The sequence below is a fragment of the Camelus dromedarius genome, chromosome 3 (assembly GCF_036321535.1).
Source record: "Camelus dromedarius isolate mCamDro1 chromosome 3, mCamDro1.pat, whole genome shotgun sequence".
In the NCBI taxonomy this organism is placed as follows: domain Eukaryota; kingdom Metazoa; phylum Chordata; class Mammalia; order Artiodactyla; family Camelidae; genus Camelus; species Camelus dromedarius.
Window position 1 is genome coordinate 96,416,271 of NC_087438.1, and position 26,618 is coordinate 96,442,888.

At 38.9% G+C, this 26,618-nt stretch overlaps 2 protein-coding genes across 6 annotated transcripts; both read right to left on the reverse strand.

Moving 5' to 3' along the window:
- Nucleotides 1-93: 93 nt before the first annotated feature.
- Nucleotides 94-8,964, reverse strand: LOC105091066 (bromodomain-containing protein 8-like). Its single transcript, XM_031449100.2, has 7 exons — nucleotides 7,116-8,964; nucleotides 6,023-6,292; nucleotides 5,235-5,392; nucleotides 2,628-2,717; nucleotides 2,461-2,529; nucleotides 1,053-1,230; nucleotides 94-491 (listed from the first exon to the last, which is right to left on the reverse strand). The coding sequence occupies exons 1-7, from the start codon at nucleotides 7,392-7,394 to the stop codon at nucleotides 441-443; spliced, it is 1,095 nt and encodes a 364-aa protein (XP_031304960.1). The 5' UTR covers nucleotides 7,395-8,964; the 3' UTR covers nucleotides 94-440.
- A 523-nt stretch (nucleotides 8,965-9,487) lies between these two features.
- On the reverse strand, nucleotides 9,488-26,547 carry BRD8 (bromodomain containing 8). Of its 5 annotated transcripts, none has more exons than XM_064484310.1 (22): nucleotides 26,211-26,547; nucleotides 25,154-25,250; nucleotides 21,714-21,783; nucleotides 21,022-21,071; nucleotides 20,674-20,796; nucleotides 20,474-20,554; nucleotides 19,994-20,058; nucleotides 19,426-19,562; nucleotides 18,679-18,897; nucleotides 18,150-18,294; nucleotides 17,118-17,327; nucleotides 16,426-16,706; nucleotides 15,623-16,075; nucleotides 15,244-15,337; nucleotides 14,996-15,042; nucleotides 14,005-14,234; nucleotides 13,690-13,782; nucleotides 13,429-13,497; nucleotides 12,871-13,048; nucleotides 12,036-12,140; nucleotides 11,517-11,561; nucleotides 9,488-9,868 (listed from the first exon to the last, which is right to left on the reverse strand). In XM_064484310.1, exons 1-22 carry the CDS (start codon nucleotides 26,227-26,229, stop codon nucleotides 9,809-9,811), a joined length of 2,871 nt encoding a protein of 956 aa, XP_064340380.1. In that variant the 5' UTR covers nucleotides 26,230-26,547; the 3' UTR covers nucleotides 9,488-9,808. The 5 variants fall into 5 exon arrangements, with proteins under 5 accessions (XP_064340380.1, XP_010980265.2, XP_064340383.1 ...); XM_010981963.3 differs by having other exon boundaries at nucleotides 14,005-14,219; nucleotides 26,211-26,545; XM_064484313.1 differs by lacking the exon at nucleotides 18,679-18,897.
- Between the last annotated feature and the right edge of the window lie 71 nt (nucleotides 26,548-26,618).

Below are 26,618 nucleotides of genomic sequence, written 5' to 3' on the forward strand. Positions count from 1 at the left end.
GTGTATGTAAGAAAACCCATGTCAAATACTTTCCTTATTTCACCAGATAATGCTATCCCCTCTATTCCTAGCTTCTGTAATTAAAAAGCAATATTTTGACTTGTGAAATAACATTTATTTAAAGAGCAATAACAAGAGGTTTAATCTATTTACCTCTAAATTAAGCCTATGGAACAAAGATGTGAGCAACATTCACAGCATACCCCCAAATCTCAGCTTTTCCTGTTTTCTTTAAATTATGTCTACAGGCACCTTTGACTCTTTGGTTGTTAGTTAAGGCATTATTCTTACTAGAAAAGACAACAGAGAAGTGGTAAACAAGTACTGGATCTTCTCTAGGGTCAGAGTCTCGATGAGAGGTCCAAATTCCAGAAAAGTTCAGAGTAGCAGCTCCAAGTTAACAAAACAGGTTTTCTATCATCCACGGCGTTGGCTGGTTCTCATTCCAAACTAGTTAAGTCTCTTCTTTTGTCTAACCAAATACTCAGCACCTACAGGGTCAAAGCAGACAGCAAGCTATGAATCTTTATGTAGGTTTGAATACAATTTTATTTTTCTCCACACAGATTTAACTATGCTTTTTTCTTTAAAGTAACATGTTCAGAAAAGAAACCTTCAAATGTCTCCTTCTAGCTATCATGCCTTATCTCCTATAGATGGGACAATGTGAACACACATTAATACCAACGGCTATAGCAACTAAAAAATGGACAGTAACTCCAGCCTTGGTTTGCATATTTAGCCCTCTGACTTGAGGCTCTGGAAGCAGGTGTTCCCATTACTTATCTATCCCAGTTCTCTTAAGAGCTCTTCACTGTGGCTTGCCTTCCTAGGCTATTTTATATCTCTATCTATTAAAGCTGGTCACAGGGAGCTCCGGGTTTTCCAAACCAGCCAGTACAATGTCAGTCCCTCAGGACTTTGAATCGTCTTCTAAACATAAACTCTGGGAACACAAGATCCCTTCAAAATCACCCTTATTCTTACAGACTTTCTAAAATCAGATTCCAGAGACCACACTCCTTTTTCTTGCAGCTCTCTACCTACAGTACCTGAATCTGCTCCAAGACTTCTCGCTGCATCTCCACAGCCATATGGTACACATGATGATCAGAGTCATTGTACATCACAGCATTTTGGAACATCAGCATCAGGTCCCGCTGGAACTGAGCCATGGTGCGAATCCGTCCCTTAGACAGATTCCTTTTCAGGCTAGTTAAGTCCATGGGTCTACAGGTGGCCAAGAGAAACCAGATGAAATCAAACATTCATGTGGAACATGTGGTGACTTAACATGCTCTCTTGGAGAACTAACCAGCTCTTAATGAAAACAATAGTAAAGATAACAATCCCCATCAAATAATAAAAAAGCAACAAACAGCAGCTAACGTAGGACTGCTTACAATATGCCAAGTGCTATGCTAGATACTTTCTATATTAACTCACTTGACCCTCTCAATAAACCTATGTGGTAGGTACCATTATCACAATTGGTAATGAGGAAACTGAGATCTAAAGAAGTTAAGTACTTGCCCAAAGTCACACAGCTTGGATTCCAATTCAGAGGCAGCCTGACTCCAGAGCCCACAGGTCTAGTCACTATACTTTACAATTGGAGGTATCAAAGTTGTAGAGTTCCAATGATCAGTTTATCACATGGTAGTTACAGACTGATTGTTTACAATGTGTAGTCATATACCAGGTACCAACTTCTTTTACTGTATAATCAAAAGCTCAAGAGTTTTTTCGTCTTTCATGGAGATGAAAAGTGAGAATCAAGTGAATAATAAGATAAATAATTATATTATGAGACACAGAGAGTGGGTATATAAGAGAAGGCATAGCAGTGCAGAAAGAGAACTGAACTGGAAGAAGCTGGGGTATAGTTCTAGCTCTGCTATTCACTGTTAATCGCAAACAAGTCATGACCACCTCTGAGTCTTAGTTTCTTCATCTACAGAATTAAGAAATCTGGCTCCAAAGGTCCTTTTCTGATCTTTTATGCACTATTAACATACTCGTTTATAACAGTATTTTAGGTTCTGAACTATGCTGTAAAAATCCAAAATACTGCCATCAACCAATGTTTGTAAAATCCATTTGGATTACCATCTTCACCTTAGCATACCTATAACTGCCTGAGTGAATACTTTTAAAGTTTTGTTCCAAATTAACAGTGTCAAAAACTACCAAAGACTAATGTAAGATTATAATAAATGGATCATACTACTTAAAAGTCAATACTGAAAAAAAAGAAAAAGCCTCTTTATCCTTTTGTTCTTTGTATTCTCAAATGAGGACTGAGCTTATCCTAACTTTACAATCTTGTTCAGCCGTAAAATATATCTTAAGCTTAAGTAATATAAATGAAATAAAGAAATAATCTAGTAGGTGGGAAATAAAAGTATGAAAAGACAGATATAAAAGCAACCAACCTTTCTTGACCCCTTTTCCACTGACCTTTTCACCACATCCTTGTATCCAGGGGCCTGCCTTTCTGACACAGGCTTCAGAAATGGACTACTGAACCTGTTCAGGGACAAACCCAGAGAGGATGAAGAAACCCTGGAGAGTCACTCTAAATGAGAAGACTCGCTGTGAATGCCAAGAGTGGCTTGGAGTCCCACCTGTGACTGGCAATCATCTTCCATACTGGCAGGAGAGTCTTCTTAAATAGCAAATGATCCTGAACAGGGTCACTATGGCTTAGATCAGACCTATAGGATAAAACAAGACAGAAAAGAAACAGTAACTTCATAAATGGTATTCGACCCACTCCTCCCAGGTAGGTAATGAGGTTTCCTCAACCCACAATGCTCCTAGTTAACACCTGGAGGATAACACCATAGGAATAAAAACATACTTAATGCTTCCATAAGAAACCCCAGACTCTATAAATATTCTCTTCACCATTACCCAACGAAGTGGTTACATTCTTATAAAGTATTCTACAAACCGAGATTGCCTATGCCTTTTGGAATCTTCCTGATTTATTCTCCAGCATCTATGACTCTAAAGAACTGGTCTATGAAAGTAGTCTTTCACTGATGTTTCCCAAGTGCCTGGCACATAGCAGGTGCTCAAATAAGTATCTGATAAATGAATCTGGTCCTGTTTTTATGCAGAAATATGCCACATTAAGAAGTATCTCTCAAAGAATATGAAAACAAATATATGTATGTTCATGTATGACTGAAGCATTGTGCTGTACATCAAAAATTGACACACTGTAAATTGACTGTATTTCAATAAAACGTATACACACACACACACATATACAGTTGGTACCTCTCCTCTATTTCCAGAGAAAAAATACTTGGTTTCACATCCCAAGGAATTCTTTCATTTCATCTGAATACTATACAATTTAAATATTCTCCTTTTCATTCTCCTTAGTAATCTTTAAAATACCTAAGAAAAATTCATTTCTCCTCATGGCCCTTCCTTTCCTGGGCCAAACTGCTTAATTTATTTAGGTTTTCTTTAGAGGTGCAACTGCTTAATGTTTTATTTCATTTTATAATTTTCCTAGTTGGCAAATTTTCTGTTTACTCCAAAGTTAAAGATCATGCTCCACTTCCCACTTTACACACTGCATTATTATCTCTAAACAGGTTCTCTTCACACCTGAGGTTTTACACCCTCATTTTGCTTTATGTACCATATTGTGTGCATCCATTTGAGCATCTTTCTCCAATCTGAGCAATGCCATGTTACCATTCATTTTCATGATGCAATTTCTCACCTGTATCTAAATTACATATCACAAAAATCAATTTATCCTTAAGCCCAGAGCCCTATCAGAACAAAGCATTTAAAGCCCCACACAAACCTCTTCCTTTGTTTCTGTTCAGTCAGTCAGAATAAACAATACTCCTTTGTACTGATGCAACTTTATTCATACATCCACGCAACAGATATTCAGTAAGTTTCCATTAAGTGAAAGTTACTGTGATAGGTTCTATAACCTCAAAATCAATCACCTTTGCAATATTTTATGAAACAATATTTATTGCCACCTATTTGGAAATGTATGCTAAGCAATTACAAGTAAAAGTACGAGAGTGGAAAGGACTTGCAGACTTAGAGTACTACTCCAAAAGCTTTACTTAACTCCTAGAAGTCAGTACAGACTCAGGGAGAAGTCAGAAAAGAGGAGCCTAAGGAATGTCTATCTTTCAAAGTAGTTTTAAGCTTCTCTGATGATAACACAAGAACTCAGCTATCAATCTCCCCTTAAGCTAGCTAGCCAGGCAGACTCAATTACTAATATCTATTGCTTTCTAACAAAGCTTTCATGTTTAATGTAAATTCTAAGATAAGAGTGTGGAGTTTGCCATTCAAGATGCTGAAATGTCTTGAGATAAAACGTCCCAGATTAGAAATTTCCTGTTTTGGGGATAATCATCATATGCCATCTGCTAATACTTAGAAAAAGAGCTACAGAAAAGCAAAGGAAGCAATTTCTTCAGCAAGCTAGTTTTTAAGCTGTATTCTATTTGTGAAACAAAAATCTGAGATCTGCTCTTTAAAAAATATATATGCATGGTTCAGTTGTATATCTTAAACAAAAGAAGGCTAAAATAATTACTGGTTTGCCTTCCCTCAGATAATGGTGGATTGGGATGTAGTAAAGAAAAAGAAAGGGAAAAAAAAAAGTTTGTGTTATCTTCTCTCAATAGATAGCTACAAGAGCAAGCCCAGAAAAGGAACTATTTATTACCATAATAAAAATAACTGCTTTTCCTGATTTAAAAAGAAGTTCACTTTACCGAAAAAAAAATTAAGATTCTGAAGTATGCCCTTTGGCTCCATTATTATTTATTTAAAAAAAAAAGACAATTATACAAGCAATTTCCCAAGATTTGTGAAAAAGGAACAAGAGCAATAACTTCAAAATAATTTTTAATTTCAAGTTAATTGATGTTTTCGTGTTTTTAAAAATATAGTTGGTATAATATTAGACTTGAAGGACAATCTGACTCAGCCATGTTTCCTGAATAAATATAGTAATTAGAAGGGTTACTTATGAGATTCTTAATGTTTGTGAAACAGAAATAGATTTCTATTTATAGAATAAAATTTATATTTAATTCTATTTCTAGTATTCAAACTCTTTCTTTTTTTTTCAATTACAAAAGTAATTTTGTAAGTTCATGGCAAGAAATTCAAATAGGCATAAAGAGAAGTGAAAGTATGAGTCCTAACAATCTTGGATAAAAATCTCTACTTACAGCTTTGAGGAGGTAGCATGGCTGAAAAGGATATTCACCAGAGGAGTCTCCTGGATGTGGAAGCCATCATCACATTCACCTGAAGAACACTGGTCTTCCATCTCAGACACATATCCTTCACCCTGGTCCTCCTCTTTGGATTCTTGCTGAACCTCCCCCTGGGAATGCCAGGAAACAAAGGAAAGTTTAGAAAGAGATTTACCATCCTGAAAGTAATTTTTCTTGCATGGGATAAATGAAGGCTGACCTTCAGATGAGAAGAGGCCTATTACACAAAGTTGTAGAAGAAATTAGAGAAAGGTGACAACGAGACCTAAGGCAATGAATTCTTAAGAGAACTTTGATGACTCTGTACCCCCAAGAAAAAATGAAAAAGCAATACACTCAATTTTAGATAGACACTGTTGCCTTTTAAAACTGTCATTATTACTTGTGGTCCTGGATCTAACTAGTCTAACTGGTCAGATAGTATTAATGACATTCTGAATGTTACTGATTGTTTACTATAAGCCATGAAGTACACTAAGTGCTTTACATGAATTGTCTCATTTAAACCTTACAGCACACCTATAAGGTAGAGCACTTTTATTTCACTTCAGCAGAGAAAACTGAGGTTCTAAAATGATCTCTAACATGTCTAAGCTTACACAGCTAACTGGTGCTAAAACCAGGATTTAGACCAGGTAAGCTGAATTCCCTGGAGTTCGCTTATGTGCTTTAACCACTCTGTTCTGCCTCTTGGTGTACAGGACCAATCAGACAGTTGGTTTAAGTTACTCACCACTTACCTCTTCACTCCCTGTGGGTTGTTCCTGAAGTACCCAAATATCAGAAGGAGCTGGAGCCACTTCTGGCCTTCCATTTTCTTCCAGTGATGACTTCTCAGCTACCAAGAGGTCTACCTTGGCTGAAAGCTCTTCGGGCTCTCTGCAGGGCTCCTCTTCTCCTTCAATAACTTCAATTTCCCTTGCCTCTTGCTGTGTGGTACCAGATGGAGGGCAGCAGCCTTCACCTGATTCTTTGCTGCTAATGCACAGTGGCTCCATTAAATAAGCTACCTGCAATCACAGTTTACTGTTAGAGGCATAAGAACACCAATGGAAACGATCATCTACATATTAATAATGCCACATCATTTATACCACCACAAGTCTGAGATGGCAAATTGATTTGATTCATCCAGTCATTTAAAATTTATCAAATATCTTATATACATAGGCACTGGGCTAGTTGGTAGGAATCCAAAAGAAAACAAGATAGATATGATTCTTGCCTTAAGGAGCTTATGTTCTAATTTTTCATCTCAAATATCAACTCTCATTAACTGATAATATCTAAAAAACTGCTGAAAATTTTGTCTGCCACAGACAATGCAGATAGAATTGGAAATATCTGAATTGGATTCTTACTGATCTTGACCTAAGTTCTCCTGAATGTGTATAGTTGCCACATAAATATAAACTCTGTCCAATTCTGTTTATTTCTGGTCCTCAGCCCTTAGCCAGGGTGATAAACACACCACAAAATGCCTCTTGGAAGTCTCAACATTATAAGCTTCAAGGAATGTTTGGGCAAGTGTCACCTCCTGTGACTCTGAAAGAACGAAATGCATGAATATTCAAAGTAGTCCTACACGGAGGAATTCCAATTCCTGTGACTCAGACCTATGCCTGGGATCTTAGAACATTCCGTTAAAAAGCACATATATGATGCATGTTTTGTATCAGCCCCAAGTTCTGGAGACACAGCAATGGACTCAGTTCCTGCCAATGTAGAGCTTGTATTTTAGTAAACAACATTAAAAGTGGTAGAAATACGTGTGGGTAAGCATTCTCTTAGGAGGTTGAGACTCTCCCATCTTTAAAGATGGTTCCCCATTACCTCAGAGAAAAAGTGCAGGAGGTTCTGGTGGCTGACTTGCTCTGCCTCTTCCTGAGATTCCTCACTGCCTCCGTCCCCCACAAGCAGCTCACTAGATTCTCTCCCGGGGCTGCTTTCCTCTAGTTCTTCAGCCCCTGGCTCCTCAGTTTCCCTCCAGCTGCCCACATCAAGATCCAGACTGGAGTCCCATGAGCTGAAGAGGGACCTGCAGTCGTTGCTCAATTCAGAGTCACTGGGATAGTCTTGTTCAGAATCCAACCAAACCCATTCATGCCCCATCTGTAAATACACAGAAAAAAATGCAGTAAATTTACTCAAATCAATATTCCTAAGGCATTTCCATTTCCCAATTTCAGAAGAAAGATAAGGGGTTAGAAATTTCTACTCATCACTTAGAAGAGTAAAAGCTAGTTGAAGGGAGACATCGAGAGACAGTGATCTGTCACTTGGAATAAAGTTAAAGCCCTATGTCAAACAGTATAGTAGAAATATTACCCAATAATTATTTGTTCATGGATTTCCTCATTCTCCAAAAGAAAAAACCGGAGGATCATAGCTAACAACTGAACTCCTCTATCCCAAATAACTCTTAAACTCAACTGCAAGGCAATAAATTTGAGGGACAAGGGATATTCTCCTTAGCATACAGTTTTAACCTATCAACCATTAAATCCTCAAAGCGTACTTTAAGATTACCTGTGGTATCCTTCTGGTCATATGCAACTCTCAATGCTCAGAATAACTTGCAGTATCAGGTTTTTAAAATATCTTCCCTTGCTTTCGTAACACTACACTTTCCTGGTTTTCTGATCCCTTTGTTCTCTCCCTTTTACAACTTTCAATAAATCTGTCTTCTATGTTCTTGTTTGGTCCTCTGCTTCTTTAATATGTCCTTTAAAAAATGTAGATACTTTGACATTTCAACTTTGATCTCCATTAAGGAGGCTTCCAAATCTCTCCATCTTTACTTTTTATATGCATTCTAGTCTCATTTCTCCATGTACCCAAAGATCAGTTCCTTTTAGATGCCCTATCATCTGCTTCAATTCAACACCTCTAAAACTATTATCACTCTTCTTCCTGAATATCTCCCCATTTGCTCTTCCTAAATTCCTTATGTCCATCATCAACACTACTTTCTTAATCCTGTTTTGACTCTTTCCTCTCTGGTATTCAGTAAGCAAGTCCACTTTCCAGTTTTCTTCCACAATAATTTTTCTCAACACCTATCCTCTGTTCTTGAATAAATGTGATGGCCTTCTGGTCAGTTTCTCTATTTTTAATTCAATCTGTTCTGAAAAGTATAGTCTCCTGATTCAAGGCTTTACCATAGCTACCACCTCAAATACAAATTTCTCAATCTGCCACTCAAAGTCCTCCATAAAATCAGTCCTATTTTGTCCCCTTAGACCAGTACCAGTATTTCACTATTTGTTAATATGATCCCTATTCTAATTACATTTGTCTCATTTCCCCCACCAGAGATGCCTATACCTTAACTTGGCTTGCTAAGCTTGTAAATCAACTTCTCTACCAACACGAAAACTATATCCTTTAATGAGCCTCCTCCTCCACAAACTTCTCCAACTTTTAGGGCTCCATTGCTTGTATCACATGCATGCTTGCGGACTGCTTTAGAAGTATACTGTAATTATATTTAATTTTCTAATTCTTAGATTGATTGAACTTTCTTATCACCTCACAAAGACTTCTACTTCCTTAGCATCCTAACAAGCTTTAGTTTTAAGCCAAAAAGATCTGCGACTTCTAATCATATCTAATCATAAAGTTCCGTATCTTTCTCAAGAAGGCTTGAAATACTAGACAATATCCTATTAATTGCTTTGTAATAAAATGCTCGTACTGGTTCATTTCACTGATTTAATTTTTACTTAGAAGTTGAAATAAACCCAGGTGATAAATTTGGTAAGTCTAAATTTGAGTTTAGCCTTCAAACAGCAATGTCATGAATTCTGAAATATATAAGAACTCTACACATAGAAACAGATAGGAAGGAGACAGTAATAAACTATTCTAGAAATACCATCTGCAAAGACAGTAACAAAGATGTTACCTATATCCATGCTCTGATCTTTAAGCAATGCCATGAACAGACTCTGAAAACCTTAAGCCTTCCCAAACAGTCAAGAAAAACTGAGTAAGACAATCCTTATCACAATGCAACACTTTAAAACATTAATTATAAACTCAATCTTGGTTACTTACCTTTTCTGAGCTGTTGTAGAACAGTTCATATTATAAGACCACTTTCCTCCTCTAACAATCTCATTCCCACCAATGATCAAAGTTATTATGCAAAAGAAGTCACAAATTTCGCACATACACACTCACACAAAGAACACACCAAAGACTAGAGTTTTCTTTCAGAGTTTATTGTGTACACACACACTTCACAGGATTTTTTTTTTTAAAAAGTCTGTACACTCCACAAGACAGTACAAACTAGCTACAATCTGCTAGCAATACATTAGGACATTAACACAGCTCATGATTTCTGCCCTAAAACAGGCAATTGTGCTACTCCAACACTCGGAGAAAGATTTTCCCAGCTCTGTCACATGGCCCAGGCACCTCCTCTTCTGTAACTTCCACTTCTGGAACTGGGTCCACAAGCCCAAACTCTTGTCTTTACTTCTATTTCAGGTTCAGCTCAAAATGGATACTCTGAGGCTTCATTTTTTCATCTTCATATCTGCTTCAATGGCACAGCGGCGCCCCCTGGTTCCCCCATCCTAGATGACAGGCAGACAAAGAGGGAGCATGAGTGAGTTGGTTACAAATTAAGAGAGAAGGTGAAACAAGAATGCTGGGGATCTGGTTTTCTGGGAGAGAGGGGAGAGAATCAGCAGAAAAATCCAGGAAATGAGGGGGTATGTATCTGTCTTCCCAGAGTGGGCTAAAAAGTACCTGGCAGTAGTGTGTGAGAGGAAATGCAGGGCAGAGTATCTTGTTCCTGCCCACCTTAGAGGTCACTGGAGTTTACCTAGGGTCCCAGAGAATGACAATGAGTCATCCCACCCAGGCCCCAAATCATGTGCAAAGGAAAAGGAAGAGTAAAAGAGAGGTGGGAGAGTGAGAAAGGGCAGTGGATAGTGAGATTCTTGGCTAACATACCTGTCCAGCTGTTGGTCCCTATAAGAAAGGCCTTTCCTGCAGACTGACCCTGGCACTAGTTCCCTAGCACCTCCTGAGTTGTTTTCCATGAGATCAGGACAATCAGAAGGCTTCTTTCCATCTGCTGCTCTCTCCCTGCAGCCCAGCTCCTTCCTCTTGTCCAACACTTTGCTGTCTTCAATAGATAAAAGATCTTATTAACCAGCCTTGCAACAGCCAGTCAATTGCTTGGGGATCCAGAGTCACTGTTGCAGGCCAATAAGAAAGAATAGGGATTACAGTGTTCTATCTGTGGTACAGGCTGAGGCCTGTAGGCAAGATGAACTAGTGAACACTTTTGCTGGGCCAGGCCATTTTTGTATTTCTAATAATGCAAGGACTCTAAAATTCTCAGAGCTCATGAACACAAGTTGCTTTTGAGGTAACAGTAAGTATAAAAATACCACCCTTGCATTTGTATAACACTTCAATTTTTTTTTTTTTCCAAGCCAGTTCCATACCTATTAACTTATTTTATCCTCACAACATCCCTGTGAGGTAGGCTGGACAGGTACTTCTTTACATTACCTCCGTTACACAGATAAGGAAAACAAAGCTCCAAGAGATAATTCAGTGACTTTTACGATCATGTGGTTTTCTAGCCTGATATCCTTCCATTACACCACAACCACGTGCCCCATAATGAACAAAACAGAGTCAGAGAGTTGTTCAAATCATGGTGGAAAAGGACAGAAGTCTTCAGGCTGACTCTACTAAGCTTATCTCTTAATTCCATCAGTCACTACTATTTGTAGTGGTCATTGTTACAGAGATTTTTATCTTAAATTTTACTGAAGGTTTATGTATCAGGCATCACTCTTGCAACTTCACGTTAGAGAAAAAGAAAAAACCATGTGCTGAGTATCTGCGAGTATAAGGAACACTTTTTAAAAGCCAGCTAGCAGCTGCTGCCCTGAGCATTCTTCTATTTGTAAGAAAAGAATTCTCAAAAGGTGGAGTCAAGAAATGAGGAGCAGATGCATCCTAGATCTTACCAAGAATAACTCATGTCAGCTCAGAGAACTCATAAACAGTCCCTACCCAGCCCACACACACACACATGCAGAAAGACAGAAATGCAGAAGAGAATTTATTTGATGACCTGAAAAAACAGAAGTTCAAGACATTGCCACAGTCTGCATGTTGGAGTTCCCTCTGCCACCCACCCCCAGCAGGAGCTAAGAATCTCTGTGGCAACACCACCCCTTGCAGCCATTCAATACTTACAAAGAGAGAGAGAAGGAAGGCAGGAGAGCCCATGGGGACACTGTCCTGTTAGAGGACAAACAAACACTGATCAGGTTCCACAGAAACTCTCAGCTGCAAGCACCCCAAACCTCAGAAAAGAGACACAAGCACCACACACACAAAGACAAAATTTTAAAACTCAAGAATAAGAGGAAAGAGATCCAAAAGCAATATGGCCATTACGCCTCTGAACAGGAACTAGTGGTCCCCAAATGCTGCAAGCTAAGTCATTTCCACCTTGCAAGCACTCTCCCAGAGGAGATAACAATTCATTCACCCAGCTCACAGTTTCTCTCATGTGACTGGACCTTCCAGTCACAGCAGGTTTCTTCAGTGCTTGGATGGGAGCAAAACAACCACCATTCTAAGATCTATATGTCTGTATACCACTGGAATGTAGAATCCTGGCAGTACCAAGTAGTAACATAAGGTTCTTTAGATGCTTCAGATTTCTAGCACTGAAACACTGGCACATAGGCTTTTTCTTGGTCTCCTCACCTTCTCTGAAGCATCTTGTTTGCGGGTAGAATCTCTCCCTCGAAGACTTTTAGCACTGATCCCAGACTCAGATGTTTGCATAATCAACTGTGTGGCCAGGAATTGCTGAAGGGAGAAGAAACAAAGTTAGGCCTAGAGACCTGATCCAGCAGGGAAGAATGAAGACACCTTAGACTATTATAGATAGGATTTTGAACAGTATCCTTCTGCAAAAAGCATTCAAGTATCTCTTGACTGATTAGAAGTTTAGCACATTTTTAATTCTAGTTGCGCATGCTGAAGAGTCAGAAAATGCCAAATGGCTCTAATTTTTTTATTTTTTGCTAAATACAGCATCAAAATCTCTATGCTCTAAGATAAGAAAAAGAATAAAACTAGATGAACCGAAGATCACTAAGTAATTTAAGCAATTTGGCAGACTCTGTAGAGCCAGACAACATCCCCTTCAAATTAGTATCTCAAAAGGTGCCTGGTAATGCAACTACAGGTTCCCTGCAATGTAAAGAAAAGGGAGAAGAAACTATTTGTTCACTACCATGTATATACTTAATGTAATTTTAAAAATATACAGTCACCATTTTATAAAAATTTTATTAAAAAACTTAAAGAAACTGAAGACATTTGCCCAATAAATGCAGAATATTCTCTCACAATTTTACCAAACCAAAATGAGAAAACCAACACTGAATCCAGCAAGAACAAAATTTTATCATCCTGTGTCCCTGATGGCTGTTCAAAGTAAAAACCACAGCAGCCCTTCTTAACATCAATTATGAATCCTACCCTTAAATATTTTCACTTCATCGTCCGAAAACACTAAGGATCCTCAAAGTACCTGAATCTGCTCCAAGACATCTCGCTGCATTTCTACTGCCATGTGATAAACATCGTGGTCTGAGCTATTATACATTACAGCATTCTGGAACATCAGCATAATGTCACGCTGAAATTCAGCTGTACTGCGGATCAGTCCATTTTCAATGTTTTTCTTAATAGTTGACAAATCCATAGGCCTAAAAGTAGAACAAGGGTAAGTGGGAGCAGAGAGGGGAAGAAGACTCAACTGGATCCCTGAATATATCATTACCATATACACTTTCTCATATATAACTTCAGTCCCAGCTGCTAGGACTCAAACATCAAGCCCTTGCCCCAAACTATGAATTTAACCCAAAAACCAAATTCAGTCTGTATAATAAGCATTGAGAAAGGTAATAAAGGGGGCTAATCATTGTAGATTTGATGATCCAGTCAATGAAATGATTAGTTTAGCACTTGGTCATCCTTACATCAAAAACACTTGCTTTAAACTTTCCGTCTAACACAAAAATCCACTAAGACTTGACAACTTACAATTCGGGCAAGTCAGCATGCTGAACGGATCACGGCTTACCTTTGTACAATGCTGTGGTAGCCAGGTGCTATGTCATCTGTAACAGGCTGCAGGAAGACATTGGCATACCTGTCCAAAAAGAATATGGTACGATTACTGACTGATCCTCCAGAAGAACAGCTGAGGGAGCTTGATCTAAGCAGCTGAAGTTGTAAGAGCCAATGCCATCAGTCCCATGTAAGTGTACTCAAGATTTTGTTCTGGTTACCAACAATGAGGAGCAGGAGAAAATGTTCCTACTAATTAGTAAAGCCCATTCACCTATGATTAGCTGCAGCTCTCCATACAAGCATGATGGCTTTCTTCCAGATTTTCTGTGCCTGAATAGCTTCCTGATCCTCACTACAGACAGAGCTGAAATAAAAGAAATATGGGAGTCCCACTTGGCATAAGTCGTCAACAACAACAACAACAACAACAACAACAACAACAATAACAACAAGTCCTAATTATATCTTTTCAACCATTTGTTCCAGGCCAAGAAAAGGAAGATGAAAAAGTAAGACTAAAGAAAGACCCTCTCCTACTTCTCACCTTTAATGCCTTGACCTCAAAGAAAGAATCTCAGATACTCACAACTGTGAAGAAGCCGGGCTGCTGGGGATGGAGTCTGCCAGTGTGTGGGACTGCAGCGTAGCATTGTGTATGCTAAAGCCATCGTCACTCTCACTCACAGGAGGTTCGTTATCCATTTCTGACAAATAGCCTTCTCCTTGGTCTTCTTCCTTAGGCTCCTCTAGGCTGGCCGCTTCACTGACTCCATCTTCCTCCTCATCCTCACCTGGGGCATCCTTAGACACAGTGTGCTTCCGTCAACAAATGGAAAGGAGAGCAAAGCTATCCAGCAAAGCATCATTAAAACATGATCTATCTTTTGGGTTAGATTAGTTCTAGAAAATGGCCTCACACTGTTTCCTGACTGAGCTCTCTATCACTTATACTACCATCTACTTACAGATACTGACTGATCAAATCATTTAGAACCTGGACAAAGAATAAGACCCAGGATCTTTTTAAAAGGAAGAAAAAAAAAAGCTACTTACTTAAGACTAAGCTAAGAGGCGTTCCTTCTTTCCCCTTGCTCTTGAAAGGAACTCTGACCCTGGGTACAAAGTTATCAAAAATAGTTTTTATTTTGTGTCTCATCTGATGGAGCAAGCTCACATCGCATTACTTTAAGTCTGTTACTACTGCTTTAGTAATTCTAAAAAGAAAACTCTGGATCACTTTCTCTGGATAGTGTAATTAATAATATGATTTCTTGTATGCTCTCCCTGGTTCTGATATTCCTTCTCAGTCTAAATCACTGGATGTATCAAAGCTTCTTTGTGCATTATATGCAAAGAAAGTTCCATGTGATGTTCACAAACTTTTTAAGATGGGAGGTACATGTTTCCATAGCACTCCCACTATACCTGACTGTCCACTGCAGCTTTTCCCCATGCAACTCCTTAACCAGTCTCATCTTAGAGAATAAAGATGTGAGTTTACTGAAATTCATTAAAAAGGTAGTGCTATACGGAAATCTAGTCACACAGCAAGAGGAATAAAGAAAAGTCTGAAATACCTTTATCTGGCTTCCAAAAATAGTCCCTGATTCTTCTTTCAATGAGTCTGCAGAGGAGAGAAAGACTACCTGAAGATTTTTCCACCTTAGCCTTCCCCTTCCTATGGACAATAATCCCCTGCAGCTCTCCTTTCCATGCTGACCTACGCTACCTCCTCTACTTGCCCACAGCCCACAATCCCTCAGAAGCCAAAGCAAATGATTTAAAGTTAGTTATGGAGTACAGATTTCCTGGCTTTATTATTTACCTGACATTTCAAACTTGTGCTGAGTCTCTGCCTCTAAAGGATCTTCAATGGGATTTGAGCCATGTGATGGAGACAACATGCTTTCGGGGGATGCCTGAAGGCCAAAAAGAACAAAAACCCTAAGTAGTGGTAAATCACTACAGCTTACACTTTACTCTTCAATGATAATAAGACTATACAAGAAATTCTAAGTCCTACTCATGTAATGGTCACCTCAACAGGAATAGGATAAGTATATATAGTACTGATCACACTTATGGGCTTTAGACACATCAGCATGTCAGAACTCAGGCATTCAACAGGACAACCAAAGGCCTAAATTGTCACTTTTTACCTAAGGTATAACCCTCCATCCTCCCAGCCCCCTGAACTTAAGTACCTCTGTCTTCACCGTGGTAAGTGGAGTCTCATCGCCTTTCCTACTGGAAACATCTGCTTCAGTAATCTCTCCAGTTGCAGTACTTCTGGGTTCCTCATCTAAGTCCTGACTCCTGAGTTCTGGTGGCTCCATACTTGAAGCTGGAACGACTCCAGCTATTATTTCAGCCCCTGAAATGTTTTGCTCTGGTTCTGCAGGTTCCATTTTGATCTCAACACTGGGCTCCCTGATTTCAACCAGTTCATGGATTCCTTTGTTTTCTGTTTCTTCAAAGTCCAGTCTCTCTTGCTTGACTGTCATCTCTGGTGCAGGGAGAGGTACTGCCTTTTCCCTTTCCTGCTGGATCGAGTGCTCCCAGGGGCCAGGCAGGGACTGGGGATCATCATTCTCCTCACAGAATGACAGTGCTGCTTCCACTGCTGCCACATCCAGCACTTCAGGATGATCATCTACCTGTCCCGTAATACACACACTGTTGAAGTCACAGAAAGAAGCCCAAGTCCCTCAATTCATTAGCACCAAATGAGATGGCCTGAATCTGCAGCTTCTCTCTCCATCTTCTCCATGAAGTAGAAGCAACCAATGGACAGGCACATGTCCTGTGCAAACCAGTACATAGGGACGGCTGGGGAGATAACTAGTATGTCAGCACCAAAGGGCTTTGGGACCAGAGATGGAGATGGGAAGAAGCAAGAAGAGTTGCTTGTTTATATAATTCTTACTACAAGAAGCAAGGAGAGGCTGAGGAGAGAAGCCTACGTAGGACCCATGAGAGATTCTTTGGGGCTTTACTGAATAGTTACCTTGTCCTCAATGATAGCAATGATGTCCCCAACAGTCTCAAAATCCAGCTCTTCACCTGTATAAGATACAGCAATATCCATCTTCTCAGCCAGATCTAAATCTTCCTTCCCATCTATGCTCGGAGCCTTTGATCCTCCAGAAGCCTCTGCTACCCCTGATCGGAAACACTCTTCTTTGATAGAATTGATGATCATGGAGATTTCATTGCTATCCATGGAAACAGTCACAGTATGTGGATCCCCAACAGCCTCCATAGGAACACAAGTGTCAGGCTGACTCACTGAATAAAAGGAAGAGAAAAGCATCTCAGAAGCTTATTTAGTACCAATTAACCACCTGGAGATCACACCAAAAATCTAGACAATGTCAAATACCCAGACATTTAAGCTGAGAAAAAGTTATCTTACATCTGCCTATGTTTTCTTTCCTCCAGCTTCATCTAGAAAGGTGAAAACACATTCTCAAACCCACTCATAAGTGTACACTTAGCTTTTTCACCCTTAGCACATAAATGCCCACCCACCTCTTCTCACATCCTTGTTTTTCTAAGGATAAAGATGGCACATGTCCATGGAGAATAGAAGAGAACCATCTGAATTAAAACTGATGCTCTTGTTCACTTTTCTCTAACTGAAGCTCAAAATGAAATTTTGGATCTAGTGGCTGCTCAGGGAATGGGTCAGGGACGCACCTGGAGCTACACTCTCAGGAGTGGAGACAGCTGGAGCAGAGGATGGTGCTGGCAGCGCAGGCATCATGACAATGGTAGCCTGAGATACAGACTCTATAGGGGGTGGCACAAGTTTAACTGGAGGTTCACTGGCAACAGTAGTGAAGGAAGCAAGAGGTGTGGTGAACTGTGTAGGACCAGCTTCTAAAAGCCGGGAAAGAGTGGGAGCACCTAACAGACAAAGAGGTACACAAAATAAGTTAAGAAGAAAGCACTTGACCAAGAAGTAAATAGCCACTTTAGGACTCAATCAAGAAAACTTTCAGTCTCAAAGGATGAAAGTAACTCCTTTGTTGAATAAGCTCATTACCTATATCCTTACTTTTCCAAACCTTACTTAAGATCTTCTGTCAAGTTAGAAATGACTCAAAGCATTAGAATACACAACTCATATGAAAAATAAGTGATAATTAAAAAAAAAAAAGCATGACTAAATCTGTTATGGCTGCTGAAGTTAAGCATGCTATAAATCACCCAAAATTTAATACCAAATACTAAAATTTAATATTTAGTATTTTGTAAAATTTTTTTTTGTTTTATATTTTCTACCTTACTTAATTTTAACTACATTCTTGTGAAGTATATATGGTGCAATTATTAAGAGAGGAAACTGAGGCTCAAGAGTTAAGTTACTTATCCAAGGTTACAAAACCAGTGCGTGGCAGGCCTGAGACTCAAGCCTCATTTTCTAGATCTAAAACTTGTCTCTCTATGCTGTAGTCTCAGGTATCTCTAGCACCCTTCCATGATTTTTCAGCTTTACTATTAACTATTTCTCTCATCAATATTTATACTGTGGTCATCCAGGATGATCAGTATTTTGAAGATGGAATAGATTTACAATCTCAAGTTTAACAGGTAAAGTAGCTCCAAGGTGGGGTTTTAAATCTAGGACTGACAGTTGCTTAATAACAAAGGCTAGAAACCAAGGACAGTCAATGCCAAGTTCAACATCTCTGAAACAAAGCAGGTAACAGAAAAGCAGTGACTTACCTGAAGCAGCAGGGGAGGCTGCAACAGTGTTGGGTGTTTGCTGCATCTCCCCACCATGTATCATGGGAAGGACCCCGCCTACCTCCAGGAGGACACCTGTACTGTTCAAGTGGCCAGAAGCCACAGCCATTTCACTTTCATTGACCTACCAGGGAAGAATAGAGGTGAAGGCTATCCTCAAGCTTTCCTTTATTACCACTTCCCAAAAAGCTCCAGCAGTTGACCAAACTTCATGAAATTAAAAAGTTAATATCCAAAGAAAATAATTTCAGACCCATGGGGAACACTAATTTTCAAAAATTATTTGACAAGAGTTCTCTGGAGAAGAGAACCAAAGTAATTGTGGTTTCAGATACCTCAGGAGCCAAGGATACTACCAAGTGTTTGTTTTGTTTTGAATTAACATTTAACTAGGAGATCTCTTCCTCTTTTGAACTATTTTTTTCCATGTTACATTTTAGGTCCCAGGCATTCCCTTCCAAAATACTAAATCACCACAGCTCTCAAACACCCACAGAAGTCTCCATACCAGTCTGGGGCTAGTAGGCAGGAGGCTGCCCTTCTTCAAGAGCTCTGACAGCAGAGGGGAGGGGGGTGGAGTTGCTTTCTGTCCAAGCATCTTTTTCTGGGGTGAATCATCTGTTACTGGGGTCATGGGGGCTTCTAAGGGTGCAGAGCCTGGAGGAAGGGTGTCAGGAATTCCAGGAAACGAGGTGACTGGGGTACTCGGCAAAGTCCCAGGGGTTACCTAAGAGACAACAGAGAACCTTTATCTGACTTCTCAAACTCAGGAAGGTTCCCTACTAATCTGGATGGGTTAGTGTGTCTAACTATTACTTTATTAGTCCTGAGTGGAATTGCCCAGGAAACCCTCTACCCCTCCTGCTCTTCCTTCCCCACAATTTTTTCTTTTCCACCCGCTCAAACCCACAATGACTCAACCACTCCACCCAACTTGCCTTTTACAAACTCCTTACCCCCATCAATATTTACAAAGAAAACATTCCATATTACAGCAGGAATTTCCTAAGACCAGTACACTTGCAAAAAAAAAAGTCCTTAATACAGTCTTCTTACCTATCTAAAAATGTCAAAAGCCTCAATGTTTTTATGCCCATTCTTGTCTTAGAGCACAGAACATGGTAAATTAAGTCTTTTGCACTCAGGCCATGAGAGGAAATTGCCTCTAAGCCCAAAGTGGTTTCCTCATTACTCAGCTCTCTGCTGGCTTATTGCCCCTTTGCTGAACAATTCCTACGGATGGAAATATACTCACCCCAGAGGTGGCCTCTTCCATAGTGGTTGTAGTCAAGTCCCCAAGTGGATAATCACCTCCTGGGGAGGCAGAGTCTATAGGAGAGCGGACCATCACAGTGGGTAACCTCCGAGGTGGTGTTTTCACTGCTTGTCGAGCTATAACATAAAAAAGAACAATTTCTAAGCCTTCAAGATTAAATCAATAAAACTAGATTCTACACTACTATTGTATAATACAGGACAAATAGGAATGTTGCATTATGAATATGGATTAAAAGTTTTCTTTACAAATTTTTAGCTTGATTTTTCCTATGAGCAATTTTCATGCTCAGCAATCTTGTTTACCCCAAAGGTCCTTGGAATAGGAAACTGGCTTAAACATCCCTTAATATCCTCTTTAATAACTTACTAAGATTCTGCTTTTAACAAGAGGGAAGGACCTCACTGGCTCAGAGAATGTATTCCTAGAGTTAACAAATATTTAAGTTCCTCTCCTTGTCCAATGACCGAATTATTCTCAATAATTCTCATCAGCATGCAGTGCTGTACAGTCAAAATACTAAACAGAATCAGTAGGTTCAGCTTACCCTGATATGCAGCATCTGTAGCCTTCCTCTTTACTTCAGCCTCCTCTTCCTCCAATTTCTTTTTCCTAAAGAGGAAATTAAGGGTAGATCCCAGTCAGTTCTAGCTCCTCCACAGTTTGCAGTACCCTCACAAGGAAATCTCTTGCCAGACTAACACTTTCTGGAGGAAAAAAATCTTTATCAGCAAAACAGGGAAGTTTGAGTGTACTGCCTAACTACTAGTTCTTCACCAAGGCAAAGCAGAGCCACTTTTAAATTAGCACTAAGTTATATTCTTACACTGAAATGTTCTATCACATTACCTTCTAGGACTCACTATCCTCTCCCAGCTACCAGGCCAGTCTAAAGCTTTCCCCTTTCAGAATCTCTCAAGTTTAAAAGGATGGCAGATGTAGGAAATAAGCCAGATTACTTAAGGAGTAAAGAGGGTAGAAAAGGAAAAAAATAGTATAGATGGAAAAACAATATAATATAACCCACATTGCAATGTCATTGCAAAGCTCATCCAGTCTGTTGTCCATGTGCCCAGCCTGAATTAATTCTGCATCTCTTTTCAGTCGTCTGTAGGAAGAGAAGTAAATAGATTGAGTTTTTTTAATCTATTTGAAAAATTCTGACCAGAATCAGAAGTCAGCCCCATTTGTTTCTCCCAACCTTTTGGTGTCCTCTCTGGTAAGTACCTATATTTTTCCTGGGTTTCCTTTATCACTTTCTTTAGTTCCTCAACTCGTTCAGCAGTCAGTTTCCGAACAATGACATCTTCAACAGTTTCCACCACTTCTCCCTTTTCACCCCGTTTCCGTCTATGGAAAATTAAAAACACACAAACACACATACACTTAAATAAGAGAACACTTGTTCCTACTCCCACTTGCTTTTTTTGAGCCTTCTCCACCACCTAACCATTGATAACTTCTATTATACTTTTAGCTACCAGTAATATAAATAGATTAAAAAAAAAAAAAGATTTCCACAGTAAATACTCTCCACTGAAGAGATTTGGCTCAGGTGCCTGGCTCTGTACTCACTTCGGGGTCTCTGTGGTCTCCAGGAGCTCTGAGTACTGGGAAGCACAATGCTATGGAAAAAAAGTAAAAATATGATGAGCAAGCCTAAAAGGAATGACCTTTCAAAGTTTCAACATATTAGACTAAGTTTTAGAGAGGGGAGCTTTGTTTAAGTTATGCATAGTTTCTAGGAGGGCAAATTATTTTGCAATCAAATCAGTTCAATATAATCAATACCATAACAAAGAAAAGGGAGTCTTCTGGCCTACAGTTTGTGTATTTGGGGAAAGACAAGTTAAGAGCCAATATTTATCCCTAATACCTATTGAGTAGTTACCACATGCAAGGCACTGTGCTAAATGTTTTACAGATATTACCTTAACTAAATCTTTACAACAATCCTGAAACAACTTTTATCTCTATTTTACAAATCAGAATACTGAGGATCATGGTTCAATGTTTTCAAGTAGAGTCATATTAAATCCTGTCTAACTTCCAAGGTTGGCCTTTTAACTGTTACATTACACTAACAAGAATAGTTCGTAATGGAGCATACATGGATGCACTAGCAAACACTGGGAAAAAGGAAAAGTATTCTCAACCATTCTATTCCTTCATGGTACAAAAGCCTGTGATTAAAGGGCAGGGCCTGGAAGGGAACTCACTTCACATCTCAAACATTGCTCAAAATGAACATTTACTTGGGAACTTACTTTTTGAGAGAACCAGTCTGGAGGGCGGCCAGGTTCTGCAAAGGGTTTAATTGCTCGGCTAACTGATACCCTAAAAAATAAGAAAAGCCTTATTAAAAGTAACCTTTAAAAACTGTATAAAAATCTTTAAAAAAAAAGTATTCAGAAAAAGTAATTTAAAAAATGTTTAAGTATATATATTTTAAAATGCATCTCAAAGCACAGACAAATTGTTAATCTCCCCGATATATGAGGAGTCACCCCACCACCCTGACCAAATTAAAAAGACTAATAGTCAAACAGAAAAATGGAAAAAAGCAGTTTACAGAAACTCCTTAACAAGTGGCTCTAAAACACAAGAAGATATTTAACCTCACTCATCATAGGATAGATGCAAATGAAAAATATGAGAACCATTTCTCATCTTTCATAATATTGTCAAAGATCAAAAACATATAACAACACATTCTATGAGCCAGGACATTAAAAAACAGGTACTCTGATATATTACCAATGGAAGTATAAATTGAAACAATCTCTAGGGCAACTTGAAATACTTTCAAACTTAATAAACTCAAATATTCTTTGACTCCATAGTTCTACTTTCGGTTTATCTTAAATATAATTTATACATAACTATGCAAGGTTATATTTGTATTAGCAAATTTCCACAAATACAGTACCAGTTAAATAAATTATGGTATATCCATAAAATATAATGCAGCTAGAAAAATGAAATGCTGAAAGCACAGGAACAGGACAGTGATAAGACCTCACACGTTATTACAGCATGTCAGCAGGGAAAAAAAAATTAAATCAGTATCATGAAGATTTAACTAAATTGCATTATCAAATAAATTTTAAGTGGTGTCTTGAGCTTAAAAAAAAATCACGCAGCTATTAAAAAAACATAAGACAGACCTTCATATAAAGGTATACAATTATCTGTAAGATATAGTAGCAAGTTAGAGGGAAAAAATAACAGTAGTGGCAAGGTCAAGTGTACAGATTTATACAGTACCTAACCAGTTGTGTTTAAAAAGAAGAGGGACGTGTAAAATAGATTAACAAGTTTATACTGTATAGCACAGGGAACTATATTCGATATCTTGTAGTAGCTTACAGTGAAAAAGAATATGAAAACAAATATATGTATATTCACGTATGACTGAAGCATTGTGCTGTACACCAGAAATTGACACACTATAAATCGATGATACTTCAATTAAAAAAAAATTTTTTTTAATTAAAAGTTTTTAAAAAGGAGGGGAACAAAGAAAATATACATTTGTTCATGTATACAAAATTAATGGCAGAAAAAAAATAATGGCAGAGAAACACACAAGAAACTGCTGGGAGAGGGTATAGCTCAGGTGCTAGAGTGCATGCTTAGCATGCACAAGGCCCTGGGTTCAATCCCCAGTACCTCCATTAAAAATAAATAAATAAACCTAATTACCTCCTACCCACCCCCTAAAAAACCTAACACTGTGAGATAAGGTACAGTGAAGAAAGAAAGATAATGTGTACCACTTTAAATTTTGAATCTTATGACTTGGTACCTCCTTAAAAAATAAATATAATTTAAAATTTCTCAGTTTTACTTAAGTGTTCTTATACTATTTTTCTAATAAAATGTAAGAATATAGATTGAATTCCACTTCAACCAGCTCACTTGGTGTTTTGTTTAAAAATGAGTTCAGTTTATATTTAAGTTGAGTTATATTTAAGTTCAATCTGAGGTTTATCAAATTAGTTTGCTTCATTTTATGGTGGGGTTTACCGGCTCAAGAACAACTGCTACCTGGAGTATCCTGGTTTCATCTTTGAAAAGTTATTTGAAAAATACACGAAATTGCAGAAGCGCTAAATGTGACAATAATGGTGCTTTGGTAAACTCATGTGAATGGTTAAAGTAGCAGAGACATACCATACAGATATAAATGTGTATATTAAGTAACTAGAACAGTGAAGACAATTAAAAGGTGTCCTTAGATCCTGAGGGAACAAGAGGAGGGAGGAAAGACAAATGTTAAAAATGAAGAAGTAGGTACTGGTAGCAAAAAAGATTGGAAACCACACACGGTCCTACCTTCTGGTACTTAAAAGAAATACTGTGAACCAAGACAATTCAATAGGGAAAGAACAGTTTTCAACAAATATTGGGTCCTGAGACAGTTGGATATCTACATGCAAAAGAGACCCCTGCCTTACAACATACACAAAAATTAGGTCAAAATGGATCAAAGACACCTCAATATGTAGAGTTAAAAGCTCTTAGAATACGTAGAAGTGGTTTCTTAGCTATGACACCCAAAGCACAAGCAACAAAAGAAAAAATAGATAAACTGGACATATCAAAACTAAAAGCTTTTGTGCTGTAAACAACATGAACAGATGTCAATAATACCAAAGAAAGTGGAAAGACTACACATAAAATAGGAGAAATATTTGCAAATCATCTGACAAGAGATTTGCATCCAGAATACATAAAAAATTCTTAAATCTCAATAAAATGAAAAAGAATCCAAAGGATCTGAGCAGACATTTTTCAATAAGATATATAAATGACAATTAGAAAATGAAAAGATGCCCCAAAAAATTGGTCATCAGGGAAATGCAAGTCAAAACCACAATAAGTTACCATTTCATACCCACTAGTTTAGCTATAACCAAAAGGACAAACAAAATGTTGTCAAGCATGCAGAGAAACTGGGACTTTCATTTATTACTTGTGGGAATGTAAAATGGTGGGGCCACTTTTTAGTTTGGTAGTTCCTCAAAAAGTTAAACTCTGAGTTACAATTCCACTCTTTCAAGAGAATTGAAAACATGTCCACACAAAATCTTGTACACAAATGTGCACAGCAGCATTAGTTATAATAGTCGAAAAAGTGAAACAACCAAATATTTATCAACTGACAAATGGATAAACAAAATGTGGCATGTCCATAGAAACGACTATTACTCAATCAAAACAAGAAAGTACTGATACATACTACAACGTGAATGAACCTTGAAAGTATTATGCTAAGTAAAAGAAGTCAGTCATAGAACACCACAAATTATATAACTCCACCTATATGAAATGTCTTCTGGAATAGGTAATCTACATGGAGACAGAAAGTAGATGAATGGTTAGAGGGGGAAGGGGAGGGGAGAGGAGGGGAGATGTTAGGGAGGTGAAGAGGAGATTGCAGAGTGATGGCTAAGTGGTAAGAGGCTTCTTTAAGGGGTAACTGAAATGTTCTAAAATTAACACTTAATTTTACTAAAATAACCTAAAATCAATACTAAATTATGTGAATATACTTGGTTAATTTTATGGTATATGAATTATATGTCAATAAAGCTGTTAAAAAAGAAATACTGCTTAAAGGTTAACTAGGATTCCACCACTGTTAAAAAAAATACCCAACAGTTTTTAAGATCCAAGAAAGCAGACATCCTTGATACTCTACCAATTTTGATCTCCACTCCTCATGACAGAAGACGCCAAACACAGCTTCTCTCGGATGGACCATGGCTCTGTAGGGCCAGTACTCAGCAGTTTATGTTCTGAAAGGAGATAAGACTTAGAGACAACCACTGAGACACTATTTCTAAACCCCAAAGTGAAGACTAAAAGCCTAAAACAAAACATCCTCACCTGCAAGGACAAAGTGAGCTACTATCACCAAATCTTACTTTCCCCTCTCTAGTAAATACCACAACTGGGGTGGTGCTTATTCATTGCATGAGAACTACACTGAGTATCCGGCAAAACATCTTATTTCTTCAAATGCCATGGCTACTCTGCTTCATTTTTTTTAAGGGGGGGGTGGGTGCGGAGGGGAGAATGTCAGATTAACATAGGACACTTCTCCCGAAAGGCCCTGTTTTAAGAATGCTTTATTTCAATTTGCACGCCAAAGGTTTGTTTCCCAAGATTCAGAGCGGCCACCCTCTCCTACTGCCCCGCCTCTTTCTTAGCATAAACTTGTTTACTTCTCTCAGTAACAACTCCCACCGCCCCTCCCCCCTTTAGCTGTCGGGCCTGAAAAATCTTTCCAATCCATGAAACAGAGGAAAATGGCCGAGATGCATGAAATGCAGTTTCCCTCCTTGCAGAAAAAGCTCACAGTTAAAATACTCCATTTCTCTGTGAATATGGGCCCCACAAACGTACGTCAGAAAATAACTCCTGAGATGCCGGCCACTCCGTATGGCTCACAACATCTCTGTATACACGCCCGAGTCTCTAGGGCACCTTTTCCTCTCACACTGCAGAGCTCCCGAACATACAAAAGTCCCTGAGCTGCTTCTCTTAAATATTTTCGGCTTTACTGAGACACTAGATTACATTTCTGGGCCCCAACCCAACCACTGGCCTTAACAAAGCCGTCGAGCGCAGGTCTCTGAAAGTCCTGGACCCTAAGGTAAACCCATTGCTCCTACTCCCTAAGCGTGTGACAGAAATTTGTTGCCTGGCCTCAACTCTACAAAGACCTTCCACACAAAAGCAGCGAAAACACTTACTGCCTGTTCCTGTCGCCATCTTGGCCCCGAAGTGTTCGCTCCCGAGCGAATACCGTCTGGTAGGGCGAAACCCCGAGGAATTCTGGGGAATAGAGTCCCGGTGTTTGTTCGCGGTGCTTCCTGGGAGATGTAGTCCCCCACCTCTACCTCAGGACGAACAAGGGCCCTAAACCGGGTCTCTTGTGATTTCCTGGGAAGGAATGTGCTAAAGGACAGAGAATGGCAGCTGAAGCCTCAGGAATTCATTTACGCTTCTTAGAAAAGAAATGCCTAGGGTTCAAGAAGAAGCGATAAGCCGAAATTCCAGGCTACCCAAGTCCAAAATCCGTCAGTTGGTAACCCGGACCCACTTTGGAGCGGAGGGGTCAAGCTGCAGTAAACCGTTTCCCAGTCTTGCCCGCCCCCTTG

Excerpts from the sequence above, each read along its gene's own strand:
- LOC105091066 (XM_031449100.2), bottom strand. The coding sequence starts at position 7,394 with ATGGGGCATGAATGGGTTTGGTTGGATTCTGAACAAGACTATCCCAGT. Across the intron at positions 2,718-5,234 it reads CATGCTACCTCCTCAAAGCT|GTCTGATCTAAGCCATAGTG; the intron begins GTAAGTAGAGAT and ends TTTATCCTATAG. Across the intron at positions 2,530-2,627 it reads AAGATGATTGCCAGTCACAG|GTTCAGTAGTCCATTTCTGA; the intron begins GTGGGACTCCAA and ends GTCCCTGAACAG.
- BRD8 (XM_064484310.1), bottom strand. Across the intron at positions 19,563-19,993 it reads TACAGATGCTGCATATCAGG|CTCGACAAGCAGTGAAAACA; the intron begins GTAAGCTGAACC and ends TTTATGTTATAG. Across the intron at positions 13,783-14,004 it reads AGCCCGGCTTCTTCACAGTT|CTCTGTCTGTAGTGAGGATC; the intron begins GTGAGTATCTGA and ends CTTTTATTTCAG.